The sequence below is a fragment of the Lichenostomus cassidix genome, chromosome 1 (genome assembly GCF_008360975.1).
Source record: "Lichenostomus cassidix isolate B80296 chromosome 1, HeHo_3.0, whole genome shotgun sequence".
Taxonomy (NCBI): domain Eukaryota; kingdom Metazoa; phylum Chordata; class Aves; order Passeriformes; family Meliphagidae; genus Lichenostomus; species Lichenostomus cassidix.
The window spans coordinates 74,589,737-74,612,732 of NC_139479.1; the positions used below are offsets into that span (position 1 = coordinate 74,589,737).

General features: G+C 36.4%; 1 protein-coding gene across 3 annotated transcripts in view; it reads right to left on the bottom strand.

Annotated features, from left to right (window-relative positions):
• The window catches only part of DYNC2H1 (dynein cytoplasmic 2 heavy chain 1), a 151,654-nt gene that overhangs the window by 35,938 nt on the left and 92,720 nt on the right, over nucleotides 1-22,996 (bottom strand). For all 3 annotated transcript variants that reach the window (XM_085064244.1, XM_085064253.1, XM_085064238.1), the window contains exons 81-83: nucleotides 21,828-22,039; nucleotides 20,005-20,109; nucleotides 2,311-2,427 (exon numbers count right to left, since the gene is read on the bottom strand). In XM_085064244.1, the coding sequence (XP_084920370.1) occupies nucleotides 2,311-2,427; nucleotides 20,005-20,109; nucleotides 21,828-22,039 (434 nt within the window). The remainder of the gene's footprint in view (nucleotides 1-2,310; nucleotides 2,428-20,004; nucleotides 20,110-21,827; nucleotides 22,040-22,996) is intronic.

The following is a 22,996-nucleotide window of genomic DNA, read 5'->3' on the forward strand; positions in this document are numbered from 1 at the left end:
GTTTGGGTTGAGGGACCTTAAAAATCATCTAGTTCCAACTCTCCTGGGCAGGCAGGGAGACCTTTCATAAACAAGGTTGCTCAAAGCCCCATTTAACCTGGTTTTGAATATTTCAGGGATGGATTATGCACTAGTTCTCTGGGCAACCTGTGCCAGAATCTCACCACCCTCTCAGGAAAGAATTTCTTCCTAACATCTAATCTAGACCTACCCTCTTTCAGTTTGAAGTCATTCCCCTTTGTCCCCTCCCTACATACCCTTGCAAAACATCCCTCTCCAGCTCTCTTACTGGAAGGCCACAACAAGCTCTCCCCAATGCCTTCTCTCAGGAAACAACCCCAACTCTCAGACTGTTTTCACAGGAGAGAAGACTTGAAAACAATACCCAAATTTGTTTACCCAGTGATTCTGTAAAAAGAGAAATTGCTCTAGCTAGGAACAGGTCATGCTAACCAGGTCTTACACCTACTGTGCAAGGCTCCAGTACTGGCCTTCGAGATGTGTTATCAATTCCTTAGGAGAGAAGCTAGGTGTGAAGTGGAATTCAGTACCAGGCGTCTCCTGTTATAATGTGAAGCTTGGGGCAGCAGAGGATAATAGCAAAGGTCTTGAAAATATGGGCACAGCTTGAAAAGAGAGGCCTGAGAACTATGAACAACCTCATGGTCATGTAATGGCCATTATGAAAGGGCACAATTAAGAACTGGCAAGGCTAATTTTGCTTTTAGACAGGAGGCAATTATGCAGCAAAGAAAAACAGTCAAGTGACCCAATAAAGATACCTGCTACAGCCTGAAAAATAACCCCACCTAGGTATAACCCAGCCTATAGGTCAGGAACTGAGGCAAAGGGCTAAAAAAAATCATATGAAAGGAGACCTGAGATTTAAAGGCAATGGTAGGGGCGAAAGAAGAGGCCTTTATCATGTCCAGCTTTCCTTGTCAAAGAGGTCTCAGGCAATCTTGATTACCTCCATGTAGGTGACTATCAAGAACCTCAGGCACCAGTACCAGCTATGCAGCCTCAGCTTCATGGTACTGCATAGTCACAGCTAGTTTATGATCCAAGTTTAAAAGGATATGTTCTTCAAATTTGCACTGCGCATGATTAACAATTATAAAGAACTAGCCATTAGCAACATGTGCTCTTAATGAGTATTTAAGGCGGTATAGATTTGTTTTACTGTTTAAAACTGGCCTCATTTATCCATCTTCCAAACACTATAATCAAAATCTCTATTTTTCTGATTGTTTGTGTGTATTTTTATGTAATAGTTTCATCTGAGCTCTTGCAAAGGAGATTTACAGGCCTTCAGCTATGTTTAAATCTAGTCAGTAAGACATAACGAAGGTGTGAACTGAAACATATGTTTTTTACAGGACCAACAGACCTGGTTAACAGCTGTCCATGTTCAGAGGCCACAGATTTCAACAGGATGTTATTTAGTATCACACAAAAATGATACATCATACACTTAGCATGGATTAGATGAGAATTCAACGAGATATTTCAAAATGTAATGGCCAATTCTACTGTGTACCTCATGTCACTTCTTTGTATGTGGCTATCTGAGGAAGGGAAAGGTTTTTCCCATTACAGTGTTGCTGTGTAAAAGACATAGTTTTAGGCCACAACATCTCCGATCTATTAATTGATCACTGAGGACACAAAGTAATGGCCAAATATATAAGTGGGCACCTAGCATGAGGTGGGAGACATCCTTTCCAAGCATGTGTAGTGTCTGCATTCAAACACATCACAGCTAAATGGTGCCTGCAATAAGAATTCAATGGTTGGAAGCCAAGCTTTACAATATATATGAAAAACCACCACCAAACTGAAACAAGCAAGACCAACAAAGGAACATAAAGAGTATAATATTGGATACTGTAGGATGGATTTTAAAGAACCTCAGTTTACAGCTTATACCATATTTCAACATTATAAAGAAAAAACTTCATTATATTTAAAATCATTTAACATTGCCTTGTGAATATGAGAGAAATGCAGAGACTAAATTAAAATTTAAAGTACATTAGTATTTTTCTTGGAAACACACAAAGGATGTTATTCTCATGTTTTGAGTGCAGTCTCACCTCCATATGGAGGCAAAAAGTGATAGCCTGTCATACCACATATAGACTTCATAGCTAATTATGTACACCTAACATTGTACTTCCCACCTCAAATGCATTTAATTTACTTTTTCTCTTCTTATGCTTCAATACTCAAGATAATTCCTTAGACTGTATTTTAAATGTAGTCACCAGGAAAAAAAAAAGTGTCTTTTCAAATTAAATACGTTCCTACCTGATTGAGTTTCTTCCATAGGCTGAGAACAGGAGAAAGTTCTGTAGACCATATTTCTCTGTCAAATTTGCAGCCAGCAGTTACTGACCTACTCAGGATCCGAAGCTGTGAAATGACCTGAGTGATGAGAATACAAATGCACTCTTGAAGAAGGATAAACAAATTTCTTTTAGTACAAAAATGTGATACAATAACAAATACTCTTCAATTTATCTATGAACTATCCTTTCCTGCATACTTAATTACTGATCGTGATCTGATCAAAACACAAACAATATCCATGTTCAAGTACCAAACATCATTCATATTAAGACAAAAAAAAACCTACGTATTTTTCTTATCACAGTAATTGTCTTTGTTCAATTATAATTTAAAAATTAACGAGGTGTGTAATTAATTAAAAAGCCTCTTTTCCACAAAATTTAGAGACAAAACTTGAGCTCTGCCTTTAACTAGGCTCCATCTGCAATTAAAAATATATTACTAAATACATACAGTAACTATTAGGCATCAAAACTCAAGACAATTACAGGCAATTCATTCTGATCTGACCAGGATTTCTTATTTAGATATTCATGCTACCTCAAACTGTTTAAATGCATACTTTCTAAAGAAAGAAGGCAAGAAATTAGAAGAACTGTAAACCTTCCAGAAAGAAAGGGAGCTTCTAGTCCACTAGGTCCAATTGCCTTTTATTATTAGCAACCCTGATAAGTTCACAAATCATCTGATAAAATATATGCACACATTTGAAAGAAAGAACACTGAAATTAAAATTCTTCAGTGATCTTGCAGTTTTTCCTTTAAACTGCATATAAACCCCGTGGTATTTTTGAGGCATTTTAGCTAAATTTTAGTTACTTTTCCACAGTGCGTTCTTTCAAGGTATGTTAGAGCACAACTTATTAAATCTCTCCTCTTTTGCTTGACAGTAAAGAATTAAGTTTGATAGTAAAAAATGTATTAATCATTCAGAAGGACTGGACTATTTAATTGTAACACAAAATGAGGGAGAAAGTCAAGTTGTTCCTGCTGGGATTTGACTTATTTTCTAGTCTTGAAAGATGTGCAATGATGAAGTGCTTTCTTTTGTTTTTCATTTTCTTTCACTGAAGCAAACAGCACCTTCTTATTTATCAGCTTTGATAGGGACTGTGAAGCACTACAAGATGATAGTACACCAAACCATCATTTTAGCTTCTATAAAAAGCACCGACCATGAGACTGTGTTTTAAAATCCTGAGAAAAGATTATAAGGCCAACAGTAGATTCACAACCTCAGAACTCAGGAGAGAAGGTTTCAGCATAGCCAGGCATCTTTTTAGAAGGAAGCAGCTGGCAACTCGTTTCGAGGGCAAAGGGGGGCCAAGAGAGCTGGTGAATCCTCAAGGAAAAAGCCCTCAAAGCACAAAACCAGTTCTGGTGGATGCACAGGAAAAAAGCATGATAAGCAAGTCAGAACAATCAAGGCAGAAGATCACCATGGATGTAAAGGAAGCTAGAAACCTCAAATCACAGAGTATGCTGAGTTGGAAGGGATCCACAGGGATCATTGAAGTCCAGCTCCAGGCCCTCAACAGGACATGCCCAAGAGTCACACCATGAACCTGAGAGCATTGTCCAAACACTTCCTGAGCTCTGTCAGGCTGGTGCTGCGACTCTTGCCTTGGGGAGCCTGTTCCAGTGCCCAGCCACTCTTTGGGGGAAGAACCTTTTTCTAACATCCAACCTAAACCTCCCCTGACACAACTTCACACCATTCCATCAGGTCCTATCACTGTCACCACAGCGAAGAGATCAGTGTCTGTCCCTCTGCTTCCCCTCATGACGAAGTTCTAGACTGCAGTGAGGTCTGCCACAGAAGATAGGCACAAGGATGGACTACCCAGCAGGGATATAAAGACATTGCTCAGTTGTGTTAGGGTTGAGTGAGTAAAGACAAATCGCATCTGGGTTTGAAAACAGCAGCGGATGCAAAGGCCTAAAAGGGCTTCTGGCAAGTATTCTGGCAGACAAAAGGAAAAGAAAATATGAGCCACTGCTCTTTATAGCTTCTCTTATGTAAAATAACATTTCATCCTCTCATTCTCATAACTTAATTTTAAACTTTCATAATCCTTTGTGTGGCCCAGCTATTGTGTATATCAAAAAAGATTCTTGTTTAATTTAGCGAAAAATTAATTTCTCTGATGAATGTTTTGATCATAGCATCTTTATCATTCTTGCTATTCTTCCTCATTTCCACTCTGCACATATGCAAATGTTCTGACAAGCAATACAGATAATAAACACACTTTTGTGCCTTCCAGACATCATTCTTTCAGCTATAGTTTTGTATCTTTTAATTTGTTTTTGGATAGTTGCCTGCCATCATTTGCTAAGCAATAAAACATTTATATCAAATACACTTTAACTGGTAATTCAGAATGCAGTACTTCACATAAACTTGCATATAGTGCACACTATAAAGCTGAAAAATGTTTATATGATTGCTTTGTGAATATGGGGGATTGGAAACAGTAACTGTGGTATTCATTTTTAAAGTGCGTTTAGAGGTATAAATATGTATCTCCATAGAGCGGAAATGATTTTGAGAAGTAGTAACTGCAAGATCAAGTAATTAAAGTATTTTTCTAACTGTACTGTATGGGGTTAGCTGCCTGTTTCTAATTATCTAATTATAAATTTTGTCAATATAATTTAAATAGGAAATACACTAGCTATCCTTCATTTCAATCTTTTTCTTCAGTTTGCCTATATGTGTTTCTGCTTTGTATATTTCATCAAAGTAGTTAAAAAACATTGAGTTATCACTATCAAAAGTTAAACACTTAAATTAAAAGTACTGAATCAAAAGAAATCAAGTTTTAACACTCAGTGTTCTAGACTCAAATGCATGGATTGGATGCAAAAAATGTGTTAAGATTGGGAAGGACCTGAATAAAACCATGAGTGGGATATAATACCCTATTAGAATTACCAGGTGTATCACAGAAGTGTCCCAAGGCTTGTAGTATGTTTGCAGCTGCTTCAAGTAATTGTTTTCACCTCCAAGCAAGAGAAACAAGTTTGGAGTTGGAAGGGAAACTGGATTTACAATAAAAAGGGGTATCAGGAACACATTTCTGGGGGCCATATGAAAACCAAAAATGGTTCTGCAAAGCAACAGAACAGGAATGAACACACAGACTGGATAAATACCTAGAAGGAAGGAGACCTTGATTCAGATGACAAAGGGAATATGATTTGGAATCTGTATTTAAGAAGACAAAATAACTCTTGAGTTCGAAGAGGACACTGTACAAAGTCACATCAGACAAGCATGAATCTACCCTACCTATCCTTAGGCATTTAAAGCTTACTTAAAACTTACTCAGATTAAAAATATTACCACCTTAGGCTTCCTACATAATCAATAGTCAGACATCTTAAGTGGGCTAACTTGCCATTTGGAAGGCTCTCTGACTGACTACATAGGAAAACTAAATTCCTCAGGTAGGTAGGTACCTCAGATAGATGGGTCCATGCTCTGGAAATTAGAATGGGGATTTTAATTTAATTTCCTGGAAATCTAACTATAAAGCTTGACAAGAATTCAGTATCTCTCACTGTAGTGTATATACAACACCAGCAGGCCAACCTATAAGCAACTTCAAATACTCACTCCAGATTAAGCTTGCCTTAAACACGGTTTTTCCATGACCACAAAGAGAGGCCAGAAGTAACCAGCACAGATGCATATATCCAGGTCTGTGGAATCATATCCCTTGCACTCTGACCCAGGCATGTACTTATAGTACTAAGGAAATGGAAAATTTAATCATAGATGTATAATACAGGGTACTCAAAATAAGAATACTTTTACAATACCTAACCTTTAAATGTTCTCCTTTGTTATTACAATGTATTCTTTTGATATATTATATACTAAAAGCTCTTACATGTTGCCCTAGTCCAGAACAAATACACATCTAAATATTCTGAATAATGAGAAGAATGAAAAAAATCTACCATAAAGCAGGAAAACAGTACCTTCATTAAAAACATGAGAGGGATAGAATGGTCTGTTGAAAGAGAGGTGAGAAGATTATTCAGAAGCACAATTCTTTGTAGAAGCTGTCTCTTTCAAGTAAATTAACTAAATAGCAGTATTTATATAAAAAATTAAATAGAGCCACTTATTTGTGAACAGTGCATCTAATACTAATGAACAGCCTACAGAAACTGCTACCAAGTATTTTCTCCATTCTTGGTGGAAAATTAATGCACTGCATGTTTTTTTCTGAGTTGTCAGCACAGAAAAATACAAATTGCACACATTAAGAAAGGTGGGGTGGTCAAACTAAGAATGTCAATCTTATTTACTTAGTTATTAAATTAGTTGTGCATCTTAGCTTTTTTATCCATTGTATACTTTTGGGTGCATCCATGGACATATGCTGCTATGATATTGACCAGCACATTAGACTTAAAAACACAGGCATCTAGAGAAATTAGGAAAGATAATGAACAGAAAGGAGAGCTATAAAGACAACAAATGTTCCCATGTGGCTTCATATGGAGTTACTAAAAAGTCATTCCGGTTTGACCTGAAAATTAAAATTCATGGAAAAAATAAAAATGAGGAAATGTTGAGATTTTAATTCTTCCTTCTCTGGAACTTAAAAAACCCAGATTTCTAGGAACAAAAAATCTATTTCTGTTCTTCCCCCACAAGCTGAGGAAAAAGTTGTGCCTTCAGTCATTCATAACTACTGCAAAAACTGCTACTTCACAAATATGTAATAAACACAAGCTTACATCTAAGTCTTGTAAAAATTTCAGAAGCAATATACCCTACAAATCATGTAACAAAATCAAATTTTACACACAGTATTATGACTTGAAAAAGAGGAAAGCAATACAGTCAAAAATATATTGTGAAATTCTATGTCAGTGAATTAAAAGAAAATCTCTTATCAATCATTTCTGAACTCAATATGTTACTGTTCTAAAAATGCAAAGCTGAAAAGATTTGTTAGTTAGATAACTGGTATTTTTTTCAAGACTATGGATATTTTTTGTACAAAAATCTAGCCAAGTCCTCTCAGTAAATCTTCAGATGTCAAAGCAGATACTCTACTGCCATCTACCAGTTTTAAAAGAACATAGTCAGCACAGAAACCACTTCTATGATTCATTTCTCTGAATGAAACAATATATCCCTTTACACAGCTGCTTGAGGAGTCATTTCTAGTTTCATAAGACTTTACAGCTCAAACTAAAATATGAAGCTATAGCTTAATTGTTTCGGTAAATATTGTGAAAGTACTAACCCAGTGCAATGCAGCTATGTCTTTACTGCGTCACGAGGGAGCAGGTTTGTGTGTGACATCCCTTCTGCCAGACCTATGTGCTTCCATACTGTTTCTGACAGCTTGACTGCAGTTCCCCCATTGCTGTGAAAGTAGCCTAAGACCAAGCTGCCATCGAAACCTCTCTGACTTTTAGTCCCTGACTGTGTCCCTTACCCTCTCAGCAAGAACAGAATCCAGGGATGCTAATGGGATGAAGGTACTTTGATGTCACTCATAAGCAAATCGTTCCTGCTGCATGTGGATCAGTGTAGGTACAAAGCTTGCTCTTTTGTTGTTCCATCAAGGCCGCCTCAAAGCTGCACTTTCACTCATTAAGGATCTCAGGTAGGACTGACTGGACTCTATACAGAAATACATGCCTTCTCAAATACAAAGCAAATGAGGGAAAGACACTGACCCCACCTGTACCTTCCTTCATACAGAAGCGGATCATATACCATATACCTCTGACAGCAGGAAGACCCTCTACAGAGCAGGGGTGCAGGAGAGGAAGGAAGAAAGTCAGCAGCATGCTGTTGATGGACAGCACAAGCCCTTCTCCTAAAGAATAACTAAGAGTTGTACTTCATACAGGTCCACAGGATACCTATTACCTAGAGACCATGATGCTAAAAAGAATGCCAGAAGAGGTGGTTGACCTTAACTAATTACAAATCCTGACAAAATTTAAGAAGTCTGTTAAAATGGCAGCCTGTTTCTAGAAGAGAACAAACTTCTCATATGCAGAGCACCAATACATTCTCATAGACACAGTACCAATCCTATGGGAATTAATAAGGATATCTGAAGCATTACATTGATTCACTAAATTGGTAAAGAGATGTTTTCCAGCTCTTTTCAATAGAACACAGTACAGTAGTTTCCACTCCATTAATGGCACAGCACAGCACATTTCTTTCATGCATCACCACAGGTGTATTCAAAATACTCCCATTATTTTAAAAATTCTTTTTAAGTACTCAGATCTCTCAGTTGCAGGGTAGTAATACAGGTTGGCATTACTCATCAATTTCTACTAGAGACTATTAGTCATGTATTCATGATGTGGGATGTAATAAATGTCAGTAATTATACACTCTGAACAATTGAAGGGTTATATAAATGCTAAATTATTTTAAGAAAATAGATTTATGTTCATCTGGAATCTACATTAATAACATAAGTTCAAGAATAATATAAACTGCTTTTCAATAATTAAAATACTTTTCAATAATTATACAAATATTACTCTATGTGGCATAATTAGAATTGTGGAGGAACAGTAAATATAAAATTCATGCCCTGAGTCCTGTTGAGCTAGATTGTGAAAGAGAAAATTGTGTCTGTTGACAAACACTCAAAGCTACAGCTATCATTACAGCTGCACCTTGAAAAATAACCACACACCACAGCCCTCCTATTCTATACGCAGCAGAAATACTGCAGCCAGATGTATGACTGCAATATTGGGTGGACATACCCTAACTTTTCTTTATCTGACTTGGGTAATAACAGCTGTGGAAATTTGGTGTTCAGACTCAAGCACAATCCAGCAATTTAAGTGTTGCAGGTGTCCTCATACAGCCTCCCCTACACCTTTTGTCTCTGTTGCTCTCAGAAACAAGGTAAAAACCAGCACTGGCACTGAACTAGAACCATACTTTTGATCACAGTTTTAGGAAGGCAGAGCAGTCTTAATATAAGTAAAAAGACATGTAAGGAATGATAAAAGGAGGTACAGAATGAGCCAGCAACTTGCTGAAAATAAGAGCACATCAGAAACTACGTAAAAAAAAAGAACCCAATGATAAAATGATGTTTTACTGAAGTCACTGAGATCATTGCAATTACATTTAATGAGGCAAAATTTGCTTCATGTTTCCTGACCCTGGTTTGTACCTTGTCTACTTTACTAGCTTGCTCTTCACTGTTCTTCACTATTAGTTCAATATTAATTTTAATTCAACAAATATTCATTATATAATAAAAGTTATAGAAAGATAACTTTTTTCCTGCAAAATTTCTCATTTTCAAGTACAGACAGAGGAGCATTTATTTTAAATAAATACTGTATCTAGTAGTTACACTAAGGTCCAATTAGTGAGTCCTTTTGACTTCTAATGGATTTCATTAAAAACATTTCTCTTTAAGCAAACCCACGTATAAAAAGAAAGCATTGTGTGAGATGTCTGTGCTAGTATTCATTTCTGTGGAGTATACAATTGGGCAACATGCTTTTTACCTGATTTTGTAAAGTTCACATTGTTCAGATACCACAGTTTTCTTAAGTCATCCTGATGTAATGTGTGAATATTAATTCTCTATGTTGAATTTCTGCTAGAACAATCTTCAAGTTTTCAAATGATTCAGCTGCCATTCATGATGAGTATGAAATGTCATGGTATGAATCATGGAATGACAGAATGGTTGGGGTTGGAAGGGACTTCTAGAGATCATCTAGACCAACCCCACTGGCAAAGCAGGTTCATCCAGAGTAGAGCACACAGCATCGCCTCCAGACAGGTTTTCAGTATCTGCAGAAGATGAGATACTCAACCACAACCTCTCCATCAGCCTGTTCCAGTGTTATGTCAACCTCACATTTAGGGATCTTTTTCTTATACTCACATGAACCATCTGAGTATCAATTGTGACACTCATCCTATGAATCAGTTTGTGCCCACTGCCCCTTGTCCTGTTGCTGGCACGAAATGGCACTGAAGAGAGTCTGGCCCTATCTACTTGACACCTACCCTTAAGATATCTGTAAACATTGATAAAACCCTTCAGTCATCTGCTCTCCAGGTGAAACGGGCCTAAGTCTCTCCGTGATTCTGCATAAGGCAGGTGCTCCAGCCCTCCCAGTCACCACAGCCCTTCCCTGGGCCCTCTCCAGTAGCTCATCTCTCGTGCACTGAGGAGCCCAGAACTGGACACAGCACTCCAGATGTGGCTCACCAGGGCTGAGGATGGTGCAGGATCACCTCCCTGTACCTGCTGGCCATGCTCTTCCTAATGCACCCCCCACTAGCCTTCTTGGCCACAAGGACACTGTTGGCTCAGGGACAGCTTGCTGTCCACCAGGACCCCCTTGTCCTTCTCCACAGAGCTGCTTTCCAGCAGGTCACGGCCCAGCCTGTACTGTTATTCCTCCCCAAGTACAGGACCCTGCATTTGCCTTTGCTAAACTGCATTAGTTTTGCCTCTGTCCAACTCCCCAGCCTGTCCACATCTCACTGAATGTCAGCACAGCTCTTTGGGGTATCAGTCACTCCTCCCACATGAATATAAGTATGAATACAGGCACAGATCATTCCTAGGCATTTTTAAATACTCTCTATAGCACTGTGCACTGTAGCTCTGTAAGAAAACAAATTGATATTTATAGCAGTGATCTGCAAGATGAGATTTTTAGGGAGTATGAGATATGAAACATGCAAGCTTTATACTGTGTTAAAGAACTCCATCAACACATTTGTCATGGCAATTACAGCTTACAAAACCTTAACTCAAATTAAGAGTTACATTTCAGTCACAGAAGCCCTCTTAATACCATAATTTGTAACTGTGGATCTTTATATTTTAAAACATATGTGAAAAAGCTCATTTATTAATGATTACTCTACTGAAGGAAATTTCTAAAGTGCTGGTTAACAGTCAACATTGGAAATGCAGACAGAAATTATTATTTATATCTACATATATTTGTTGAGAATAGCCATGAAGTAAACTGCAGAGTTAAGATTTTGGACTGAAGGAAATAAGACACTGGTTTAATGGGCATAAGGGAGAAGGAAAGTATGATACAGTATAGTAAGGAAAGGGAAAATTTGAGAGTAGAGGGGAAAGCACATTAATTTCAGTTGATTAAAAAGGGGAATAAAAAACTATTTTTGAATGAGCTTCAGAACAAGTTCCCTCATTGTGCAGAAAGTCCAGGATTTTTGGCAGAATGACTGATAAGCATGGAGTACCTCAGTCAATTGAAAGGCAAAAAAGAAAGGAACATATGAGAAGAAAAATCAAGGGCAATGAAAGAACTGCTTGGGCAATTCAAGATGAAGTTAGGAAAGCCTAAGGCCAGCTGGAGATAAGACCAGCAGGAAACAATTAGGGGTGGACTTTTTCAACAGGTGAAAAAGTTCAAAGAAAACATGGGGCATCTGCTGAATGTAAGAGAACACAAGTGAGGCATGGTACATAAAACCTGAGGTATTTTAAGGCCTCTGTGCATGGTTTGGGAAGCAAAGGAACAGGTAGTAATGGGAGAGAAACAGCCCATGCAAAGAATATGAACACACTCATACACTGACAGGGACTTCAATCCAGCTGTTGGCTGGTCACCAGTGGTGTCCCTGAGGCTCACTAGTGGCGCCACTTCTGTTTGATATCTTTATCAATGATCTCGATGAGGAGATCGAGTTCACCTGCAGCACACTGGCAGAGAGTGGGCAAGGAAAAGGTCAGTCTCACAAGCACATGCTCTTCCATTAATGTGAATGATAGCCTTGCCTAAGGATGCACAATGGCAGGAACCACGTACTTGCTCTAGCAATTGTATAAAATAAAACTGGTAACAAACAAATGGAATTTGAAATGTGTTGATCTTTCACTGTCCCAGAAAATAAAACAAGCAAAAATAAAAGTCATCTTATTATTAAGAAAATCCCGTTTTTGTCTTTGAGACAAGCACTCTAACTTGCATACTTTAGGATGCTTGAAATTTCACTTCCTCTTCCTGAACTCTTGCATTTTAATGAAATGACAACTATACTTACATTGTTGCAATACTCAATGCAGAAATGGCAAAACCAACTATTTTCCAAATCCTGTTCCAATAAAAATCCCGTTTTTCAAATAGTCCAGTTTCCAGTAGAAAAGAAGAAAAGAAACCCTCCTGCTTTCTGCATAAGCAACAATCTGGTAGTTATGGCTGTTTTCTTTAATCTCTTAAATGCTCATTAAAATGTTCATTATACAAGCTGTTGACATTATTATAAAGCTTGATCCAAAGTTCAATGGAAATAAATAGGCAATTCCAAAAGGTGATTCACTCCTTTATTTAGATGCCTATCTATGATGGCACAAATTATTCCCTGTAGCTGCTTGTCTTTCTTTAGTAACAAAACAAAAAAAAATGATAACTAGCTTAGAAGAGGTGGATAATATTCATATGATTGAAGCTGGATGAGAGATATTAGACTGCGGTTTCTTTTTTTTTTAATTTCAATTGGCTTTGAAATGGGCTTATCATATTTTTCTATCACAGTAGCTAAACATTTAAAAGAAAAACAAACTCATAAGAATTTTTTCCAATATCAGTCAGGGGAATTTGAAGTGGCTTGAATCAATAAATACATCACAAGTCTTTTCTAGTAGGATTTAAACAAAATATCCTCTGAGAGTTGAACTAAAAATCTGACAGAACCTCTCTGTGTATTTCAAAGATAAACTCTAATTCCACAATATCTGTTTTTAAAATACCATTGACTTGTGGGAAATGTTAGAATAACATCTAAATAAAATATTTGGTATTAACACAGCAGGTATTTTAAGAAAAACTAAAACACTAACTGAAGATAATATCAGTGAAGGAAATAGGATTTCAAACATCTACATAATTTACTCCATGGCAGGTATAAATATAATATTTTGGAGCTGGACTGAAATATACAGGGAGCCTAGATAACCGTTAGATTAGGCACCTAATTCTGAGAAAAAGAAAGCTTTGTAAGATGATTATCACTCTTAGAAAAGATTTTTGTATTAGTTTATCTGCCAACCTGTAGTGACTATCCAAAAAATATGCCTGTACTGGTAAATAAAAGGGGAAGTTTGTGACTTCTAGCGAAAAGGAAAAGGCTCCTTCTCCCCCTGAAAATGTGAAAATGCAGAATGAGTAGAAACAGTTGAAGAGAGACTAGCCCTATCAGCATGTGGGCTACCAGCACCTGACTCAGGGATCAGAACCAGCGCCATTAAGAGAAAGTGGCAGGTGACACCGACATGGGGGCCCAGGCGGTGTTCTCACCAATTCTGCTAGTGGGAATGGAATAGGAATAGAGGAACGCTAACTTGGCTGCAAAGCTGTTATGTTGCAGATGTAACTTTCTCTCTCTTAGGTGGGGCAACTCATCTGAGAGAGACTGAGTTGGGGCAGACAGAACTCGTGACAAAACGCACTGAGTACCTGGCAGCAGGATGGCTGCTAGCAAGCAGAGCTTTAAACTAAACTTACGAGGCAGCAATGACCAAAGCCCAAAGAGAAATGGAGGGGCACACAGACAGGAAAAAGCACCTAGCACATGATAGGAAAGGTATTCCTTCAAGTACGTCAAATAGCAAGGCAGTCCTCTTGGTAACAATACAAAGCAGCGCATTAGAGTTACAGAAATTGTTCAACTCTTTATGGTGCTTTCATGAATGCCAGATGGAATACACACAGAAATTAGTTAGATGGGGCATAAAAGCAGAATCAATTATTATCAAAAGAGCTGAGATAAATATCTATGGTTGGAAGAAAAAGAAGCATCTCAAGAAACCATTTATCTGCATTGCTTTCAGATAACAAAAGTAATGATGTTGCTATCTGGGATAAGTGAGAGTCGTTCCTGTCACTCACTCTGATACAAAACAGGCAAAGACAAGCATGCAGCTGGGTTTGAGGGAAACGTATCTGGAAAAATTAAATTACCTTATATCCTCTGCCCTGTCTCAGAAAATGCTAGACAGATTTGGATTCTACTTGAGACTATAAAATTAGTATGGAAAAGGTTCATAGAACAAGGAATTTTGTTGCAAAATCTGAACCACCTAAACTGCAGAGTATCACTGGCCTGGCTGAAAAGCAAATAAAAGTACAAAGGACAAAACATAGGAGGAGAAATACTTCCAGCAAGATCAGCTGAAGTGAACTGGAACCCAGTTAATATTTAGGTTATAAGTATTCAGAACTCATTGTTTTTAATTTGTATATAAAATCTACAATTAAATAATTTTACAGTATTTATTTGAAAATTTGGTAAGAAGCCACAGTCTGTGGACTCTTCAACAATGAGACCCTAAGGATTATTTTCCATTTGTGATATCCTGAAACACTCTGAAGATGTATTAGGTTGGCCTTGGCTGGCCACCAGGTGCTCACCAAAGCTGTTCTATCACTCTGCTTCCCAGCTGGACAGGGAAAAGAAAATGCTCTTTTTGAGCTTAAAAGAAAGGTTCATGGGTCAAGCTAAGGACAAAGAGAGATCACTCACCAGTTACCATCACAGGCAAAACAGACTTGAATTGGAGAAATGAATTTAATTTATTGCTAATGAAATCAGAGTAGGATAATGAGAAATAAAAACAAATCTTAAAAACGCCTTCTCACCATCCCTCATTTCTTCCGGGGCTCAACTTCACTCTTGAATTGTCTACCTCCTCCAATCTGAGTAGTACAGAGGGACACAGAATGAGGGCTGTGGTCACAGCCCAGTGAGTCCTCACTTCTTTCTCTGCTCCAGCATGGGGTCCCACTCACATAAGACATTACTCCATGAACTTTAAAAAGCAAGTTTCAATTATGCATGCACAATCAAACTCAGGAGGTCCTAAAAGTGAACTGCAAATCCACAGGTTTGCCTTCCACTTGTGCCATCACTGGGATGGTGTACAGAAAAGAATCAAGATACTGTCCTAGCATACAGAGGACTGTAACTATCCTTTATCTTTGCATGATAATGTAAGAGTGTACTCATTCATCTATGAAAATGTCAAAAACAACCTATTCTTCAACCTTACTGAGACTTAACCTGTGTCATATGATACTCTCTGTGAAGCACTATAAATCTCTATGTGTAAAAGAATGATGAATTCCTAAGGCAAGATATTATTAGAATTATTCAACATAGTACTGTATATAGAAATTAGCAATGAGCCAACCACATGCTAGACATATTCATGATCATTGGCAGTCATACTTGAAGAATCTTGCACAACTTGCCAGTTACTGATTGGCTTTTTTCTCCAAACAATTTATTGTATTATTGAAGAATGTTTAGATTACCCAGTCAACTGATCATACATAGCTACAACTTCCAGGCTGCAGTCATTTTCATTCTGCAGGATTTGTTGGGATCACTCAACACAGGAGGCTCTAAGTGTTACCTTCTCTAGAGGGCCTGCACTGACTATGTGTGCTATGCAAGAAAGGGAGACAAAACAATGCCTCTGCATTTTCATTTCATCTTCCTAGGGTGGTTACTGGCAGTAAGTCATATTAGTTGCAGGTATGGTAAATCCTGCACAGAACGGGATAGTTTTTTTCAAGGTGTAAAAATACATATGCACGCTTGTCTGTTTCAGTCTGTAAAATTCCATTCATCACATATGATAAATTTTATTTTGATGAAGACACTTATGCAGAGTTCTATTAAAATTATAATGAAGGATGAAATTTGTTTATACGAATTTGTAAAAACATAGAACTAAGAATAATAGACAAGTACACTGGCACCAAAAGCCCATTTTGTAAGAAGGTCACCAGAGAGATATCTAAATTACAGGATCTTCTCACTGTACAGAAAGCCTAAAGCAAACCTCCACATATTCTGATTGGTCTAATAATTGGTTATAACTTAGACTGGGATATTGGACCACCTGAATACAGGCGAATATGCAGGCAAAAATACAGTGTTTATCATTTCAGGAGAAAGGAGCATGATTGTAACTAAGTGCTGAGGACTCTTGTTGAGTGTGGAAAAACTGGAGTTGCAGATGTACCAAAAATCTGTTAAGTATGCAGGATGAGATATACTGACTCCTGCAGCTGCACTGTCAGGAGAGTTTTTTCTATTCTAATGCACTCTTCTGCAAAGAGAACAGAGCAAGAGATGTGAGATTATTCATGACCGTATTCAACACAAGAGATGTGTCAAAGGCTCCTTCTAACATTAGGTAAGGCAGAACCAAAGAGACACAGTGAACTCTAGAAATCCAGGCTCTAAAAATTTGCTTATCTTTACTACTTAGAGCAACTAAGCACAAAATTCAGAAAAAAATCTAAGTCATGTTTCTGAAAAGATCATGTCTTTTTAAGTAAAATGTTTTCTTAAAAACAAAATGGCTTTTACCAGTATGCATTCAATATTAATACTCTGAATTACACTACAGAACACTGTAAGACTTAATTTCTAATAATTTAATTAATAATTGCCAATGTAAAAATAATACAGCTAGCAATAGTCAGCTTTTAAATTAGAAAATTTCTCTGCTGATAAGAATGCTGTGAATATAATGAACACTTGCAAAATTTCTGAAAAAGTCTCCTTCTTTTTATTGCTGTTTTAGGTTTACCCAAACACTAGCACTGCATAGGTTACAGAAGAGATATCTGCATGACTGCAAAATGCTGCACTGTGCTGCAGCCTTTTTCTACTACAGTAAAGTGTGTTGCTGCAGCAACACAAACTATCACTCCTAGGCATAAAAAATTAATAATATTCATAGAAAGTCTACAGAATCAGTGGAGTAGTGGACACAGTATTACATTTCACTGCTCTGGTGCTAGAGCCATGGCGACAGAGCTCGTAGCAACTGAGTTCTGACTACCCTTGTTCATTCACCTTTTCTTTGTTTTAGCTTGGTAATGGATTTTTGAGAAACACTCCCATTAGAAAACAATCATTCAGTTTCCAGTTGTGATCCATGGAATCACTTGAGGATCTAAAACAGCTGCCCAACTGTCAGAAATGGAATGGGAGTAGGATTCACAGTTAGGAAGAAGAACAATTTAAGGAAAATCTCACATTTCTGTTACTTAAATTGCCTCAGAGTTAAAGAAATACCACCAACTGCTATTGGAAGGATGAGAAAATCTCTCTTACGACAAAAAAAAATCACCTCACAGAATGGTAACTACAGCAGTCTCACATTTTCAAGATTATAATTAATAATTAATATCTTATAATTAATGCTATGGCAGACCAGTTCAGCAGAGTGTGAGTTTACATGGAAATGCACTCATTATCTATTTCCCTTCACATGAGAACTCTGAGTCTATGCTGATTTTCAAACATTAGCATTTTTAACAACTGCAGCTTGTAACAAGTTATGCAAGCACAGCTGAAATAAAAAAATAACTAGCAATCTACAGTAAATCTGAGAGAAACAAAAGCAACTAAAAGGATGTTTATGTAAATGATTTCAAGACAAAACCAAAGGAGCTACATTGAATCTCAGAGCATTTATTAGCTTTGTAATAGACATGTTCTTGAGTTCATCCTATTAGTTTATGCACTTTCATCCTACTGATTTGTCTTTACTTATTTTCATGTTCTAAAAAAACCACAAATAGTCTAACAATACAGCTATGGATTAAAGTGAACACACGCGTTTAAACAAATTTACCAGTATTGTATTTGATAGTCAACAAATACAACACCCAAAGACTTTTTTTTTAAGTGACTGTGAGCAAACAATCTGATATTTTTTTAAAAATTGTAATTCATAGTCTTGAAATTATAGGAAATTCCAGTTACAGGGAAGTTCCAATTGATTTTGCCAAGAAAGGTTGGACCAGATGATCCTTGAGGTCTCTTCCAACCTATGATTCTATGATTTAATTTTTTCCCCCTCTATAACTTGTCCGTATTTAAGACAGCACACTCAGACTGTACAGAAAATTAAAGAGAAATTAAAGAGAGCCTTGATATACAGACCAATTCACCTCACAGTTCTGATGTAAGATTCTCAAATCCATCAACTTTCATGTTATCTGACACAATTAATTTACCAGTCAAATAAACTATGCTAGTGGGTATCTAAAATACTTGTACTGTTTAACTGCACTTATACAGTAATTGTGTGATCTAAACCTGACTTCACTGAAAAGGAGTGAAATAAAAATACAGAACAAAGAATTTAAGCTTTTACTCAAAGTCCTAAACTTGCTCCATATTTGACCTAAAAGGTATGACTGGTAGACCTGAATAAGCAAAAGGTGGACTTTCACCTGCCTGTAAGTTTTACTGAATTTCAAGTCAGGCTGAGGTACAGGAACTTCTTAGTCAAACTGCTCCCTTGACTCTAGGCATCAGGAGCTCAATTCAGATGTAACACATAGTGCTATGAAAATGTTACAGATAGACAAATATACCACAGGACCTCCAGATCCACACTCTACTGGATCAGGGTGCACAAGCAGTGGGAATCAGTTGCTTAAACACTGGCTTCTAGAGCCATTTTGCCCTGAATTCTAGTTGCTTGCCCAGCAGAACATGTATTCACCTGGGTCCTGCACTGTATTTGACAGTTCCTAGTAGATGTCTTAAATACACCAGGACATCTCCAGATTATACAGATACCAATTTTTAAGCAACTAAATTGATACATAAGACAAGCGACACAATTCTAGCAATGAAAAGCTTTGTCCAAAGACCCAAATGTGTGTTGATGAAGACGTGGAATTCAAATAATTCTCTTGTTTCCCTTCACAGACCAACAAAAAAGAACTAATGAGGAGAACAAGAGACACTCAAAATTTCTGGGCTCCCCCAAAGGTGAGAAGGAAAGCTACTCCAGCTGTGTCCTCAGTAGTATCTGGGATAATGGGTGAACTATGTCCCTCACACAAGCTGCAATTTCTACACACAAATATTAAAACAAAGAGGTAAAAAGTGTTTAATCATTGCCTATTATTCCAACACTAAGATTAATTCACTCTCACATACTAAATATATATTCAAATCTGGACTAGATTGCGATTAAATGATAACTGAGAACTCTTGACTATGATATAGCCATCTGGCATATATTACAGTTAAATCAATAATGGAAATAGATCAAATCAGTGAATTTTTAAATTAAGACCTACAACACCCTTGAACTTACTTTTCATTATAATAGGAATTTCATTATGACATGCCTAAGCAGTTATATGCTATTCTTCAGTGAGAATAACTTTTTTTTTTTTTAAAAATCACATTTCTAATTGGAACAATGGTATTTTTTTACTAATTGGAAGAATTCTGGAATTTCTGAAAGAATTCTTCAGAATTTCTTGTTCAGAAAAAGCATAAAATCTTACCCATATTCTATGTGTGAAACTATCAGACCACTCTTCAATGTGAACTGAATTATACTAATCAGAAACTTTCTCAATAATTGTTTATTTCAGTTCTAAATGAATACTCTTGTAACTAAAAATTGAATGTTATTATAATAAAATATTCTACAGATAAAAGTCAACATATTAAAAAATACATACATTTATTCTGACTTTCTTATGGAAATTGTATTTATGAACTGGTGGTTGGGTTCTTCAGCTTAGAATGGCTGCAGAAAAGATTCAGAGGTCAATGAAAAATGCTAACTTTACCTGGGAACTGATCATACGCTGTGATGAACGAGCAATATTAGCTGGCAGGCCAAAAAAGTCAGGTTTATCATCTTCTGGAAGGCTTTCAATAATATTACGATAATCCTGCATAAAAAGAAAAGAACAGACATAGATGAGGGAACTTTTTATTTCACTCATGACAATTAACAGCATATATGCTGAAAAGAATTTCATTAAGTTCATAGCATAACACAGAGATGAGAATAAGTATGTAAGACATGATGTATTTTTGTAATCTTATTTATAGATTTCTTCATTTTATTTATCAGTAACTATCTTCTTTTATATTACATTTCCACTCTGAAAAAGCAAAAAGCAATTCTGATTACAGTGATGCTATCAAATGAAAACAAAAATACACCAAGACTGAAAAGTAGGTACTATATTTCTGTTGAAAGCTTAAAGGTAAGATTAATGACAATATTAAAAAATTTTAAAAACTCTGGCATTTGAAATTCTAATAAGAGTATAATACACATTTATAAAATTAATTTTTTATTTAAATCTACAACGATAGTATCACTCAAAGGAGTGAAATAGTTTAGGTAAAAATAGGTTTGCATAATCATTTGAGATGCAGAATAGCATCAATAGTGGTTCCAAGTGTCACTAGTGATGCTCTCTTGCACCAAACACAGAGAGCCCTTGCAGACTAAGGTAGACTAATGGTGTTAGACATCTCTTTTATTGTGACTTAAAGGCAAAAATACTTTCAAACTGGCTGCACCCTGTTGCATATATGTCACATGCATTTTGTCTTTGCTTGCAGGAGCATGTGCTGGATATGCACAGCTCACTTTAATATGGAATCTAACTTCAGAAGTAACAACAGTAGCAGAACTCCACACCAAACACTGAGGAAGCGCTAATCGAAGACATAGAACTACAAATATTTATATAAAAAACATATAAGATAGTGAGAGATATTAAATGATGTGCAGGCTGGAAAAAATTATTACTTTACTTGACCGTATTATCTACAAGAACAGACCAGCCTGACTTGTTTGTTCCTTCTGTGTTTATGATATCAACTCAGCACATCTATGGAAAATAAAAAATAACATTCATATGAAAGAAATAAAAAAACCCCAACCCAACCCAACCCAAACCAAACCTAAGCAATCAGAATCCAGGTAGAGAATGCCAAATGAGAGCAATTTACTTTAACTGGGATAATACTATTTACAGCAGTTTATATAAGAGGTCTACTATGGAGTCCTTCATTAAAATGCAAGTGAACCTTAATCATAGTAACAACAATAATTATATTGTGAAAGGACAGGGAGAGATCAGTTGTTTAGACTGTTGAATTCCCACTCACACTAAAGAAATACTGAAGGAGAATCAGAATCATACTCATCACCAAATAAAATGTCATATACCCTTCCATGGCCTGTCAGCAGATTGTCAGAATGTTCATAGATTTTGGAAACAAGGAGATATATTTAGATTTTTCTATTTCATCCAGAAGTTGTACGAACATTTATCAGTCTTTAAAATAAACTACTGTTATTATTATATACTAATTACATCAAAATGTAATTATATCCTTGTCATAAATTAATCCAATTTCTTTCACTCAACTCTTCATAGCTGTGCTGCTCTGCACCACAGTCCAATAAGGTATCATAAAACCAACAGCGACTGAACTGACAAGAGTTAATACTCCCCGGAAAAGAGCTAATTTTCTGAAGAAATAGAGGTATCCTTTGGATTGTAACTTTGGTTTTCTCTATGAAAATATTTCAAGGATACTTTTTGAAAATAAATTATTTATTAGGTGATAGGAGATGTATACCTACCAAAATACTGCAGGAATTCGGTAAAGAGATTGAACATGGGAAACTACTCATCTTCTTGCCTCTGGCATTTAAACTGCCAATGATTCGTGAATTGAAAAGCTGCTCCAAGTAGGACCGAAGAACCCTCATATCGAAGTAATTATCTACACGGCCTCCATAAATTGCATTTTCAAACAAGCCATGAACAAATTCCCACTGAAAATCTTTGGAACCTATGAATGAAATACTTAATTAATATTAGTTTTTTATCACTGGAAACCATTGCATTATAGGCATTTCTTCTTGTCATTACAGTTTTTCAGGGAAATAAAAAGAGATGAACACACCAAATAATTAATTTTTAATTGTTCTCCTATATGACCAAATAGTAAAAGCTGCAGAAACTTGAAAGAGTTTGTAAATATTTGTCATTGATAAAATGAACACTTACTGTATTGCAAATGAATTATTAGAAATTTTACTTTAGCCTTGAAGTGCTTTTTGAACCAATATGCATGTTATATGCATTTCAGAAATTATGCTATTGGAACTTTAACTTTGTGTTCCTTTGTCATAAGTAAAATTTTATACACTATTTTCTACCATGGTACCATCTGACCTCATAAAATAAACTCACTGATTAAACCAAAAGCAGATTATGCTCAAAATAGGTAAGATTATTGGAAAGTCATCTTTCAAACACCAAGAGGTCCAGATAGATACTTTGCAAATAATTAAAAATCACACAACATAGCACATAAATTTAAGTGTGGCACTAATAAATTTGTGGTCAGATTGATGTTGCATTAGGTTATTCTGACCTAACTATATCCCACAAGTTCAAAATATCTTATTTTTCTTCCATTCTATCATAGTTGGCCAAAATAACTACATGGGACAATGACCTACTTAGATCCTATAGCTTTCATGTGCAGGTAAAAGCTTCTTTAGAAAGGTACTCCTTAGAGTCCATTGCAAGAGGGAAGTGGCTTTTACTTTAAGAGGGGCTTTCCTGGTAGTAACTGTTGTTTCCTAATGCTTCAATCATTCCTTTGTAAGTAAAGGTATTTTCACAGTAATAATTAATGATTATCATTGACAGTTAACAATTCAATCTCTTTCCATCGCTATGTGGTTCAAGTCTATATAACTAAGATCTAATTTCAGAAGTATTAATCATCCACAAATCC